The sequence below is a fragment of the Episyrphus balteatus genome, chromosome 4 (assembly GCF_945859705.1).
Source record: "Episyrphus balteatus chromosome 4, idEpiBalt1.1, whole genome shotgun sequence".
Lineage (NCBI taxonomy): Eukaryota > Metazoa > Arthropoda > Insecta > Diptera > Syrphidae > Episyrphus > Episyrphus balteatus.
The window spans coordinates 7,131,172-7,145,474 of NC_079137.1; the positions used below are offsets into that span (position 1 = coordinate 7,131,172).

At 32.1% G+C, this 14,303-nt stretch overlaps 2 protein-coding genes across 2 annotated transcripts; one reads left to right on the forward strand and one right to left on the reverse strand.

Moving 5' to 3' along the window:
* Positions 1-457: 457 nt before the first annotated feature.
* On the reverse strand, positions 458-8,440 carry LOC129918925 (NHL repeat-containing protein 2). Its single transcript, XM_055999694.1, has 3 exons — positions 8,208-8,440; positions 6,932-8,154; positions 458-1,233 (listed from the first exon to the last, which is right to left on the reverse strand). The coding sequence occupies exons 1-3, from the start codon at positions 8,377-8,379 to the stop codon at positions 475-477; spliced, it is 2,154 nt and encodes a 717-aa protein (XP_055855669.1). The 5' UTR covers positions 8,380-8,440; the 3' UTR covers positions 458-474.
* A 2,403-nt stretch (positions 8,441-10,843) lies between these two features.
* On the forward strand, positions 10,844-11,967 carry LOC129918356 (transmembrane emp24 domain-containing protein eca). The gene is made up of 2 exons (XM_055998831.1): positions 10,844-11,089; positions 11,191-11,967. The coding sequence occupies exons 1-2, from the start codon at positions 10,957-10,959 to the stop codon at positions 11,706-11,708; spliced, it is 651 nt and encodes a 216-aa protein (XP_055854806.1). The 5' UTR covers positions 10,844-10,956; the 3' UTR covers positions 11,709-11,967.
* Positions 11,968-14,303: the final 2,336 nt, after the last annotated feature.

Here is a 14,303-nt window from a genome sequence, read left to right on the forward strand (position 1 = left end):
CTAAAATACCCATTTCTGTAAGCCAAGTTCGCAGAACGAAGCGTTACTTTCGTTATGTTTCGAAAAAGCATCGAACCGCCGCCGAGGTTTAAAGCTTATGCAGTTCGATACAGACTCATTACTGCTCTGCTTAAACCTTCGGCTTGCGAATGCGTCCCCAAACGAAGGAATGTTCCCACCAAGTTACTTCCAAACTAGCGGAAGAATCAACGGTAGCGTCACCAGTTCCAGTTAGACCGAACTACTTGGTGAACACCTTATATGGGCTACTCAGATGCACTCAGGGCACAGGTCTATAGCGGCTTAGCCGACCTCTCGTCGGTTTAACTGCCCGGCCAGGATTAGTAGGAAGTTATGCAACAACAAAAAAACTGGGATACGGACAGATTTACTGATGACGGACCCTGCAAACGAAATACTAACGAAATGCATAATTAAATATGAATACAAATTTTTTTATTAAATATTTATTAATCATAACAAGCGTACATCATCAGGACTAATACAAAACATCAAATTTTCACAGACTTTTCTATTCACATCTGAATCTTGAACAAAATTAAGAATAGTCACAAATTCTCTACGCATACAAATACTACCACTGCATATGTTCAATTGACAATGCAATCGTGCACATTTTTCTAAGCTACCATCACTTTTATTAATATTAATCGAAATATTAAATTTCCCATCAGTTATTTGCCCTGATGCAGATTCAGTTGAATATCCGCTATCTGGCAAAATCAGTTTCCATTTTTGAGGTGCACTCTCTGTCAGTTTAGCACCATTTTTAAGTGATAAAATGCATTCGAGAACCAGCTCACATTTTTTACTAACTCGAATAGTTTTTTCCAAAGTTGTAATCGGTTCTCCTCTAGGTTCGTCATTGCAATTTAAATTAAATTTAATGTGCAATGGCCATGTTAACATAGTTTCCAAGTCAACAATTTGTATAGTATGATTATTAGTATCGGCGATGTATAATAGTTTTCCACTTGATCCTACACAAAGACCACCAGGTTCATTGAATTGGAATAGTTCTTTGTTATTGTCCTTTTCACGAATTGGACAGGTTTCGATGACATTAGTTGTGACGTCGACACGTTTGATTTTGTGATTATAAGTATCTGCGACATACAAATATCCATCAATGTTATTATAAGCTACAGCTAAAGGGTGTTGTAATTTTGCCGAGTATTGTTTTCCATCGTTGTCGCCGAAAGCAAATAAGTTCTATAAATAGAAAATGGCAAGATTAAAAGTCTGGAGGAAAAATAGCTATTCAAGAGGAGGAAACAAAATTGTCAAGTAAAAGGAAAGATATTGAGGGTATTTTTCGATTAGGTGCCGAACACAATTCCCCGGCAGGTTTCATTCAGAATAGGACTGCATATTTATTTGTTTGATATGATGATTTTAAAGGAATTCCTAATTTGATTCCTTATGGAATTAAAAGCATTAAACACCACTGTACCAAAACATTTTGCAACACCGCCCATCTTTTTTATGGGTTGTCTGAATGCAGGGTGCCTAGCTTATTCTGGTTCTTTGAATAATTGAATCGAATAATTGTTTTCAAATTTGCTCGCATCCATTCTTAGCTTAAAAAAATATTCTACTGAAAGGAAGTTCGGCTTATTCCGTTTCCATTATATTTATTTGAAAGTGGCCATTGGAAATTGAAAATCTTTCGAATTGCATACGAATTTTAAATAGCAACTTTAAATTTAAAGAAATGTGAATAAATTGCACCTTAGAGAGTTAACCATATCTATTATTTTTTACATGGTTAAAAAATTCTTATTGTTTTTTTTTGCTCTCCTACTCATTTGGTTGCCTTTTTTATGTGAAAAAAAAAACTTGAAAAAAAAAATTTTTTTGTAGGTATATAAAATACTTTGCACAAATTCTAAGAATTTCTGCATACACATTCACTGTGGTGTATGTGTAACTTTTTTTTTTACTTTAAACAAAATAATTTTTTTACTTCTGTCCAATCAATCCAATCAGCACTTACATCACCCGAATCACTGAAGTGCGTTCTTTTATTAGCCGATGTTAACTATTGTTAACAATAGTTAACTTTCATCGTTCCTAAATGAGAAAAAAGTTACGAAATGTAACATCGTGACTTCACAACATCGTTCCTAAATTCAATGTTGAAGTGTCAAATAGTTACAATTTGAAACTTTTTCCAACTCAGCTTTCAATGTTAATCTGTCAAACACAACTAAATGGGGAAGAGAGGGGAAGATGTGAGAAGAGAATTTTTTGTTTGTTTTCAAATTTGAAATTATTTAATGCATATTTTTGCTTCAATTTGCTTAGAATTCAATTTAAAAGAATTATTTCAGTACCAAATTAATTCTTTCTTGTTTATTCATTCATAAAATTGATCTCAAAATTTTGTTTTGACAGATTAACAAAATGTAACATTAGTCGTTCCTTAATCAAAGTTGAAATTTTCTAACAAAATCTAACAAAAACAAATACAACAATTTTTTTGACACAACAACCAAAGTTAACTTTATTTATAAAAAAACTGGCCACTGTTATGGTAAAAATTAATCGCTTTAAACGTGACCGTACCAGGTTGGAGGCCGATGAACGTTCGCGATGTTCAAAAACTAATATAACTAATGACGATAATATCCTCAAAAGATCACAAAATAGTCCTAAACGACTAACAAAATTATGTTATAGGTCGTTTCAAATCAAAAGTCCCATGGAAAATTGAGCAAAAATAAAAACAACTCATTTGCTTACTGGAAGGAAGCATTTATGAGGCAGCTGAACTTTTCTAAAATTACGATAAAATAATGAAGAACAGTTCTTGATATCCCTATTTTAATTAATTGATCCGTCTGTGAGATTCACTGGGTTAAGCTCAGAAAGCGGAGGCAAGTCTCCCGGGCTTGCATCACTCCATATCCGCGGGCAATACAAAAAAACATACAATTATTTAATTATTTATCATTTGAAGGCAGTTGGGATAACTTTGCCGAACATATTATTATAGGACTAGGTGAAGATGGACCAGAAATGTCCAGTTTATATGATAGCAATTCATAACCTAAAATTCTATTCACATCTTTTCATTTGTATAATTGGGCAGTAAATATCTTATTTTTATTTTTCAATTATTTTGGAGTCGTCACCATAGAAATCATTAATAAACAAATTCAGATTTTTCGTTTGTTTATTTTTTTCTCTAGCATTTCTTTCATTCAAACAAGCATGATTTGTTGTTATTTTTGAGTTGATTTGTCGCAATGAGCAAATAAAATTGAGTTTTTTGTTTATTTGTTCTCAATTTTATTGGAAGGGAGAAAATAAACTCAGAGTCAGGACTTTTGATTTGAAACGACCTATAGAAGCAGCAATGAACATTATCATTGAATAATTATATATAGAAGTGACACTGATAGTTTCTAGCGCCACACAATTTTATTTTTTTCGGCAATCAGATGTACTAAAAAATCCCCAGAGAGAATGGAGCTTGTCCTAGAAAATTATGTTTCCAAAAATTTGTTTTTAAAAAAGGAAATTTCTCTAACACAAACATAAGGAAACAAATATCAAATAAAAATAAATTGTATCGACGCGTCGTCATCCTATAATAGAAAAAAAAAAATAAGGAAATTTTACTCACACATAAAACATAAAACAAATATCAAACAAAAATAAATCGTATCGAAACATCGACATCCTATAAATGAAAAAAGAAAATAAGGAAATTTTACTCATACATTCAAAATTACACAAATATCAAACAAAAATATTGAAAAGTTAGTTGACATTATAAATGTATCCATAGTAACTCGAAACTAAAAACAAGAAATTTTTTATTAACGACGAGAATTTGAACAAAATTAAATATTATTGTTTTATATCCTAGGCACGTTATAGCTTATAGGGCATGAAAGTTACCCTTATTTCAATAGTCCTATTAGCGTAGGTGACAAGGTGATTGCTCTTTAATTTTGATTTCTGAGTTCGTATCCCCACAGAGATTGCTATTTTTTTTATATTATATTTTGTTTTGCAATATTATGAAATGCGTAACAATTAGAGCCTATTTTTGCTGAATCGAAACTTTAGCATTTAATTACAACATAAATCCTTATGTGTCAGATTACGCCGAAGTAAAAGTAGAGCCTAAACGTTTATGTTCAACATGAATTATTTAAGGTTCGTTTCAGCTAATGGCCCTTAGAGAAAAAAAAGAAAAGCGTTAAGAAAAACTCAACGTAATATTTTAAATCAGGTAAGAGCTCAAACCAATAAGTCGATTTGGCTCAAACTTTTTGTTTATTTTTGATTCCAAGGAGGGGAAATTGAAATTTTTTAACGGTACAAACTAGAGATGCTGCGAATAATGATTCGGTCGAATACCGAACATTCGACCACGCTTATACATTCACTTACTATTAGGCTATTATTACTATTATTCACCAAAACTTAATTTTCTTTCTGTTTTATATCTAAACTATATAAATGCTGTTGTATAAAAAATTCGTTGAAATTAAATTGGTAGTTTGGCACGGTTCTACGGTAGGTTAATAATAATTTTTTAAAATTTCCATGATTGCCCAAAAACTATTATATATTTTTTTTAAACAAAATCACTGGTACCGTTTTCGAGAAAATTAAACATTTCCGAAATTGGTTTATGATAGTTATCGTTATTTTTGGTAAAAAAAAATTAGTTCTAAAAACCCTTCTGAAGATTCTGCAAAAAATGCTTCATACCAAGTTTGATGTTAATCGGTAGATCCGTTTAGCTGTAGACAGACAGACAAACGGAAATTCCGTGACCCACTCTTTTGCATTCTCTATTATAAGCCCTGTTCCTTTGGGAGGTGCAAAGTACTACTAGTAGTTTACTAGCGATTTTCAATGAACGAACATTCAACGAATTCAATACAAATCGTATCCACTCGGGAAGATGATAGTACTAGATTAAACAAAAAATCTACTATTAGCAGACTACCACCTCCAGTGGAACAGGGCTATAGTAATCCCATGTCTGATTGTTATCTCAACTTTTTTTTTGTACGAATGCATAGCTTGACTATATCATGACAAAATAAAAAGCATGTAAAAGCTACATTCTTCTAGTTTTAGAATCTTAGAACCAAATATGTATTTTATTTCAAATGGTGAAATAGAAAAATCATTGGAACTATCCAAAAACCACATTTTCTTGCATTTGCGATCAAAATAGGCCTTTTTACCTTTTGAGTTTATTTGAACATTTTATTAATAAATAACGTTTAAATTTTAGATAAAAAAAATGTTTTAATTAAAAATAAAGAAAAGTATCCAAAAATGGTACGAAAAGATTTTTTTTTTCAAAATTTAACATTTTATAAAAACTTTAAATTTTCATTTGCAGTTGCAAATTTGAACAAAGCCGTATATCCAAAGTTCTTTTTCGCAAACATAAATCAGTTTAAGCAAATAAACGAGGTTGTTTCGTATTGTATTAAAATACTTTGAAATATGTATTAAAATACTTTCAAATAATGTGAAATATGGCCATATTGTATGAACTTGATCCTAACCTACTCTTGCATTATGTGGTTTAAGAAAACATTATGTATATGCCCAAGTGCATGTGGAAAACATTCAAACAATGTGAACTACAACTTTGGCCTACATGTTGTTACAAAAAGCACCCTAATCAAAATTAAATAAACACTTCTATAACTGAAGAAAATCTTCTTGTCGTTAATAAAAACAAAAAACAAAATTCTTCCAAATATACAAAATAAACAAACATTCAAAAATAAATATTCAATTCAAAATATTACAAAAATTTAAAATAAATTCAATTTCAATATTTCAGAAACAAAAATAAACAAACACTACTAGCACAAAAAAAACTAATACAAATACACCAAATAAAAATAATATTGTACATGTGGTTGCTTAGTAACCAAAATTCCTTTTCAGGGATTTTTCGGCCATCGAATACACAATCCTAAAACGATTGTGGCGCCACTCCTCAAACGATTGTGGCTCCACCCCTCAAACATAGCGGACGTTTTTTCCGGTGTCACTTCTATATATAATTATTCAATGACATTATAAAGCTGAGCCTCGTTTGCTCACATAAGTACAAAGATTTTTTTCGAATAAATAACACAAACATGCGTTATCGTGGTTTATATGCAATAAACTAGTTTTTTTTAGAGGGGTTTAATTAGTTTGGATGAAATATGAATACACTTCTTAACACCCGTAACAAAAATGAAGTAAAAACTGCTAAAGGTAATCGTTTTTTGGATCGGCAGGGAAAGTAGGCGACTGTTTTTTGTTTGTTTTGAGGATGCATGGATTACTACTTGACAAGCTATTTTAAGTAAGGCCAGATTCCTGATAAAAATCATGAAAACTATTTGAACATTTTAAAGTGATATCTTTCATGCCCAAAATTACTTATGAACATTTGAGCAGAAGGTAGCTACGGATGCAGATATAGAATTTTTAAATCATAAGATTCTATACCGTTTTGATCGAAGAACAGAGATGCGAACCTCAGTAGGATAACATAAGGGGATGTGTCATTGACTTTAAAAAAGTTTATTGAAAATGAAGTTTAAAAAATTAGATCATAATAACTATGACAAAAGAATTGAAAATAAAATAGAGAAAAAAAACCAGGGTTCCTCAGTATTTGTTTCTTAAATTTGGGACGTAAATCTGCTTTTGTGCTTGACTAATTTCGAATGCTTTTGAAATATCAAATGCAATGATATTCCGTTTAAAGATGACCTTTTTTTAAAAATATTTTTTAAATTGAATCAGAAGAAGGGACTAAGTTTTGATAGTTTCTAACTTGTATTAATCAACCAAATATTTTTTCTGGAGTTATGTATATTAATAAAACAATTGTATTTATAATAACAACAAAAAAATATCTTACCAGTGGATTTCTATCCCCTCCAACAACTGCCGTAACTTTCCCATCAATCATCGAAGCCTTCCTTATACTCGAACTTTCACTATCCGCAATAAACAGTACATCCTTCATCAAAGACATCCCCGACGGTTGAGCAAATGCAGCATTCTGTGGATAAGAATTATTCCGATTCTCCTCCGATCCATTGCCAATTAAAGCAGCACATGTTAAAGGTTCATACTTTTTAAATTTCCACCAAATAATACCATCCAAGAATATACCCCATATTTGATGTGTTCCAGCCATGGCGATGAGGATGACATTTTTTTCGTGGACACTTTTCTCATCCACATGAAATGACATATCCATATCTCGTGTTTTAAATGAAACAACATCCCATGGCGAAGAGAGTTTTTGTTTCTGTCCCGCCAAACCACCAATTTTATCATTCCCTTGTTCACCAGTTCCAGCAATAGTGGAAACTAGTCTTTCTCTAAAGCAAATTTTTCTTATTGCATGGTTTTCAGTATCAGCCACAACCAATTCGTCGCTATTGATAAATGCCAAACCTTGAGGGGAATTAAATCGGGCAGTATTAAAATCGCCATCCCGAAAACCCGACTTAAAGCCACCAATCTTCTCCAAGACATGTCCATTGCTATTCAAAACCAGAATTCTATGATTCCCAGAATCGGAGATAGCGATTAACTCGCATTGATCTGCTGTCTTGGTGCGACAACAGATTTTACTTGGAAATCTTAGATTCGAGGCACTTGTTAAATTAGTCGAGGGACTTATGGGCAAGGCGGAACCATCTAAATCATCAGAGGCACCATAAAAATCAATGGCAGCCGCAATGAATCTCTTTAAAAACTGTCCATGACCTTCACCCATTAAAACGAGTAAAGGATAACCAGTTGGAGATATTAGGAACAAAGTTGGCCAACATTTGATCTTTAATTTTGTCCACATACTCGAAGTGGAATCATTAACAATTGGATGAGTAATATTATATCGTTGTATTGCCGATAGCAAGTTTGAGGAATCTTTTTCATTATCAAACTTGGCAGAATGAACTCCAATGACAACAACTCCATTTTCCACAGGAAAAGAGTCTTCAATTGATTTTAGATCGGGCAAAATATGCATGCAATTGATGCAACAATAAGTAAAAAAGTCAAGTATGACAATTTTGCCTTTAAGTTCGGCAATGTTAATGGGTTCAGTGACATTGAACCAATCTAAATCTATAGAAGGATTTATAATAGTTTTGTGAGTTCAAAGAAAGAAAAGTTTTTACCTTTCTCAAAATCACCAACAGCTTCAATTTTACTTTGTGCATTTTTATTGAGATAGGATTGTATGAGTTGATTTTGTTCATTTTCATTATTTTCTAAATTAGCAAATTCATTTAATAATTTATCAGAATTATATGCTAATATATCGAGTATATCTAATTCTTCTGTATCCATTTTTTTTTTTGTTTATTTTTAATAACTTTTCTTTTTTTGGAATAAAATTTGGAAGATAAGTTAAAAATAAAAATTGAAATGAAAACAAAATTTATAAATGGACAAGTTCAGTGAGAGATAAATATAAATAGTTTATTTTGAAGGATGAGCTCAGGAGAAATGAATTTGACTATAGAGTAGAGAGGGTGAGATGATTGACTTTGGGATGAATTTCAAGAATGATTGCCACCTTGAGAGAAATTATTTATTCTGTGATCACTAGAAAAAAAAATAAATAAGGGGTCTTTTGAATCTTTCCGTTTTTAACTGCAAAATTTTTTAACTACAAACAAAATAAGGCAAATAAAAAAGAAATGTGGAGCAGTACAGTGAAACTAAACCCAGTTGTTTTTTCTTCCTCGACAAGCGTTTATAGGTTCTGCAAGTAAACCCCAAATCATTTGTTCTGTATCTTCCATTTTTGTGTCAATAAAACACTTTTAGAAGGCTTCTTGGATACTTTGAAACGTCCAATAGAAAACGACATAAGAATAAGTTTCTACAATTCAAAACCACTTTTCCCCTAAAATCTTCGTTTTGTTTTGCAATAACTGCGTTCCTTTGTTTCCAACTACTAGAATGACAGCTGTCAAAAATGTGAAATTTTTATGGAAGTCACCCATCGGCAACAGAATGCAGTGGATCAGCGATTCGCTCAAAAACTGAACTGATTTCAACTTAGTCGCGCGACAAATTTGACGTTTATGGTTTTTTTCCACGAGCTGCTTTTTGTTTGCTGTTTCTTATTTTTGTTATTCTTCTCAAGTGGGTCAGTGTTTTTTGTGCATTTTTTGTATACCTAATAGCCGTTTTTTATTATTCCACTTGATCTATATAGATCATTAATTAACACGTATTACAACAACTACATGAGATCTTGCTTTTCATCAGGATCACGAATCGTGAACTTGCTTTTCATCAGGTTCACGAATTGTGATACTAATGAAAAGCAAGATCTCATTTAGTTGTTGTAATACATGTGTTAATTAATGATCTATGTATATGGATCAAGTGGGACAATAAAAAAAAAATGGCTAGTGTAATTTGACAGCCCGTCGCGCGACTGCAACTGCATTCTGTTCACTCATTCTTCGGCGATGTTGGAAAGCGAATTTTTGAACAGCAGTGATCTGTTCTTTTATTAAACAAAGTTAACTTTGGTTGTTGTGTCAAAAAATCGTTGTATTTGTTTTTGTTAGATTTTGTTAGAAAATTTCAACTTTGATTTACATTACATTTACGTTACATTTTGTTGACCTGTCAAAACAAAATTTTTTGAGATCAATTTTATGAATGAATAAACAAGAAAGAATTAATTTGGTACTGAAATAATTCTTTTAAATTGAATTCAAAGCAAATTGAAGCAAAAATATGCATTAAATAATTTCAAAAAAGAAAACATTCTCTTCTCACATCTTAAACTCTCTTCCCCATTTAGTTGTGTTTGACGGATTAACATTGAAACTCAAGTCCAGAAGCTGAGTTGAAAAAAGTAACAAAATGTAACTATTTGACACAATAGTTAACATCGTCGAATAAAAGAACGCACCACTGTCATTTTAGTCGCTGACCGACATATTTCTGTCTCTATTTAAGGCTTGGCTACACCAGAGGGTATGCTGTAGAGGTACGGGTAGCGGTAACGATATTTGTATGAACAAAATTCCACATCTGAACGTTGATATGTCAGTTTGGAATTTTTTTCATACAAGTACCGTTACCTCTACCCGTACCGCTACCGCATACCCTCCGGTGTGGCCAAGCCTTTAATCAGTAGAAAAAGTAGTAAAAGCAAAGTAAAAATAATAGAAATTTAAATCAAAAAATTCAAGAAAAAACATCCGAAAATAAGCTTTGAAGCAAAAACAAAACAAATTTAATTTCGTTCAAAATTTCGTTAACGAAATTTTGTATGGAAAATTTCGTTTCGCATCAGCATCGTACTAGGCTTAAGCCGGGTGAAGAACAAAACAAACCAAATTCTTCAAGGACGCGCGCAACTTTAAAGAACTGTTTTTTGTAAAAAAAAAAACTCATACAAATCGTTTGCAAGTGTTTTCTTGGTAGCTACGTTCTACTCTAGTGTCTAAAAATCAAAAAATTACGAAATTTAAAATACATTTCTATGTTGTATTTGTTAACAAATGTGGTTTGTTTTAGTTTTCGCCGAGTTTAAAACATTAAAATGGTGTAAAAAGAAAGAGAAGACAAGGACAAATGTTCGAACTTCCCAAATTTAATAAATTTCTTTCATTCCGATTAAAAAAAAAAAATTCGAAAAGAAGTGGTCACAAGACTATGAACTAATCTTAAATCACAAATTCCAAACGCACCCCAACAAACTTCACGAAATTCATTTTTAAACTGTCACTGTCAAAAACAAAATTCACTACAAAATTCACTGTCAAAAAAAAGTTCATTATCTTCATCGAAATTTTTTTATGACGTGTTGGCATCGTCTATCGGCAGCAGAAATCACAAAAAAAAATCCATTAAATTAAAATTATTTTCTACAATTAATCTACAAAAAACATAAAAATGCTGCAATACATATCATATGTTTTGCTATTATTATGCTCAACTCAAGCCGTCTTTGGTTTGTATTTCCACATTGCCGAAACAGAACGAAAATGTTTTATCGAGGAAGTACCCGATGAGACAACTGTGATTGGTGAGTTTTTTTTTAAACAAATACAAAAAAATTGCCACCATTTACACTTTCCTATCAAAAATAAATCACACGTAATCAATCTACTTTGTATATTTTTCCAGTAAATTACAAAGTTGAACTTTATGATCCTCGATCAAATGGCTTTATGCCATCATCACCAAACATTGGAATGCACGTCGAAGTGCGCGATAGCGATGATAAAATGATTTTATCTCGTGTTTATAGCTCAGAGGGTCGCATATCGTTTGTCTCCCATACACCCGGTGAGCATGTCATTTGTATGTACTCCAACAGCACTGCTTGGTTCAGTGGATCACAATTGCGTGTCCATTTGGATATTCAAGTGGGCGAACATGCTATTGACTATGCCAATGTCGCTCAGAAGGAAAAACTCACTGAATTGCAGCTCCGCATCCGCCAGCTGTTGGATCAAGTTGAACAAATTACAAAAGAACAAAACTACCAACGTTACAGGGAAGAACGTTTCAGACACACGAGTGAGAGCACAAACTCGAGGGTGCTTTGGTGGTCATTGGCTCAAACTGCTGTTTTGGTTATTATGGGTTTCTGGCAGATGAGACATTTGAAGAGTTTCTTCGAAGCGAAGAAATTAGTTTAAAATGGGAAAAGTTATTGCTGTCAGGAGCAGAAGGAGTTATTTTGTGAAATTATTTCTCTGTAGGGTCTCAACTTTTTTTTTCTCCTTTAATTGTCTAATCTTTTAATTATAATAATTCACCCATTATCCTTTCCTCGGACATCCCTTTTTGAGATAAACGTTTAATTATTTTTTAAATTTTTGTTTAAATGAAGTCATGTATATCGAACGAAGGAAAACAAATAAAAAAAAAAATAAGATTTTTTTTTTGAGAAATTGAGCGTTTGTCTTTGGTTTTATTTTTTATTTAACAAAGACAAGGTGGAAAGTTAACTACTTTTAAAGAGTTCTTTAAAACAAAGAAAGGAATACCTCATCTAAGGTGGCGCATGCAAGTAGAAGGGGACATCAATCAAATAAGTGTGCGAAACTGGAAGCAGATAGTTAAGGATAGGGCTGGCTGGTGAGGCTTGTTGGTTGAGGCCCCAATCCACAAAGGATTGTAGCGCCGCATTAAGTATAAGTTACTTGATACCTTTGTCATTTATTTATGGTTAAGAGTAGCAAGGTTTCAGATGGTCCTGATGGCTTTAACGGATATTGGCACGACCTAAGGTAAGAAATTATTCCTAGAGGAACTTCGGAGGTGGCAGCTGTATGGTTTGTGGGGCTTTCTGTAAAGTTGCACTAGCCTTAACCTCTACCCGAATGAATAGTGAAGCTTACACACAAGTTCTTCGAGACAATTTGCTGCCTTATTTGAGACGATTTCGTAGGATTCAGCATGTCTTTCAACAAGATAATGCTCCAATCCACGTTAGTCGTCAAAGCTTAAATTGGTTTCAAGAACGCAATATCAATTTGCTCACTCACCATATTGCAACCCAATTGAAAATACTTGGGTAACTCTGACAAGATGAATTTATGATCAAAATAAGCAGTATGGTAGTGTTGCAGAGCTCCAGGAGGCAATTCTGGACGAATGGAATTCGTTTGACGGTTCTCTATTAAAACAACTCGTCGAGAGTATGCCAAATCGATTTTTTAAGTTGACTGAAAACAGGCGTAATAAGATCCAATACAAATATTTTGTAAAATATTTCATTCAAAATTATTAGAATTCAAAATAAAAAAAATGCGAATATACCATTGCAATGCAGAAAAGCTTGTTTTTATTTCTAAAAATTTCATCACAACTTTTTGTATGGAAAGAAAACACTACCTTACCTACAAAGCATCACGTTTGTAACAGTAATATTTTTGATGCAAAGTTTTGAGCACGCAGCCAATACTATGATATACTAAATGATTTATCTTAAGCAACTAATGGATCTTAAATAGATGTTTTGCGATAAATTCGTTAACGAATTTAATTTTTCAGTTCACAAAAAAATTGATTCGTTCGTGAATATAAAATTCGCAAAACGAATTAAAAATTAAATTTTCGGTTGAATTTTTCGATCCCCAACGAATCTGAAGAAGTCGTAGAATGCCTCCAGTCGTAGAATGGTACCAGCGTGATTTTTTTTTTTAATTTTGCTCGAATGCGCATCTCACAGGTGGATACTTAGTGTAAAGCACCAAAGTGGAACAACTGTAAGATCTTCAGAAAATAAGAATTTCTTATGTGACTATAAAAGATATTAAACGATGTTAAAATATTCGAAAATTTAACGCCTTTTCATGCGATGAAGTCCTATCTGTTGTTACACTAGCATAAGGTAGTAAGTGAGTTAACTTGTTACTTCTTAATCTTATTATTTACATAAATTTTCAGCAAGTCTACAATACTAAGGATAAGTGGAGAACGGAATGGAAAAGGGTGAACGCTCTATTGAAAACCAAATTAGATACTATTACTGCTACATTGTGTCGAGTTTACTCAACTGTCCCAACTAACATGCTGGTGCCCCAGGTCTAGGGACTTATATTATTACTAAATCACTAGAATACTCTGGTATAACACGAGCTTTAAATATTGTAAAATTATGATATGAAGATTATACTAAGGTGTTCCCATATTTTATTTACTATACAAAAAAAAAAAAAACTGTTTTAATGGAAAATTACTGAAAGTGATTACGAGTATTTTGTGGTCTCTCATGCGTTCTCAAGTTCATTCAGTATGTTAAAGCTTCAAGCTAATGTCAACACATTTATTGTTTCAATTCAAACTTCCTAACTGTATGCATGATTGAGCTGAGGTTTGCCATGTTTGCTACGTATTGATTACGTTAGCTTTAAATTTCATTGATATCAAAGTTATGTAGATTATCGATTTAACTACTAACTACTATTTGTTTGGTCGTGCATGTTTTGGGAAATGAATCTTGACATTGCTATCAATTATATCTCAATACAATGCACGAATAAGTCGCAGTAAGTTGCTTTTCTAATTGAAAAATATTTTTAAACATTAATCCAACTACTGTCCGTTAGAAATTGTATGACTTTTAAAAATTATTGCAGTTTTTTTCCGAGAATGTTAACAAAATTTGTCAAAATCTAATCTTATAACAGCCAATATTAACGGTTTACTTTTATGAACTCAAGAAAAATTTAATTTAAAATTTATAGACAGATTTTTTTTGTATCCTAATTGTTTTTTCTAAATTC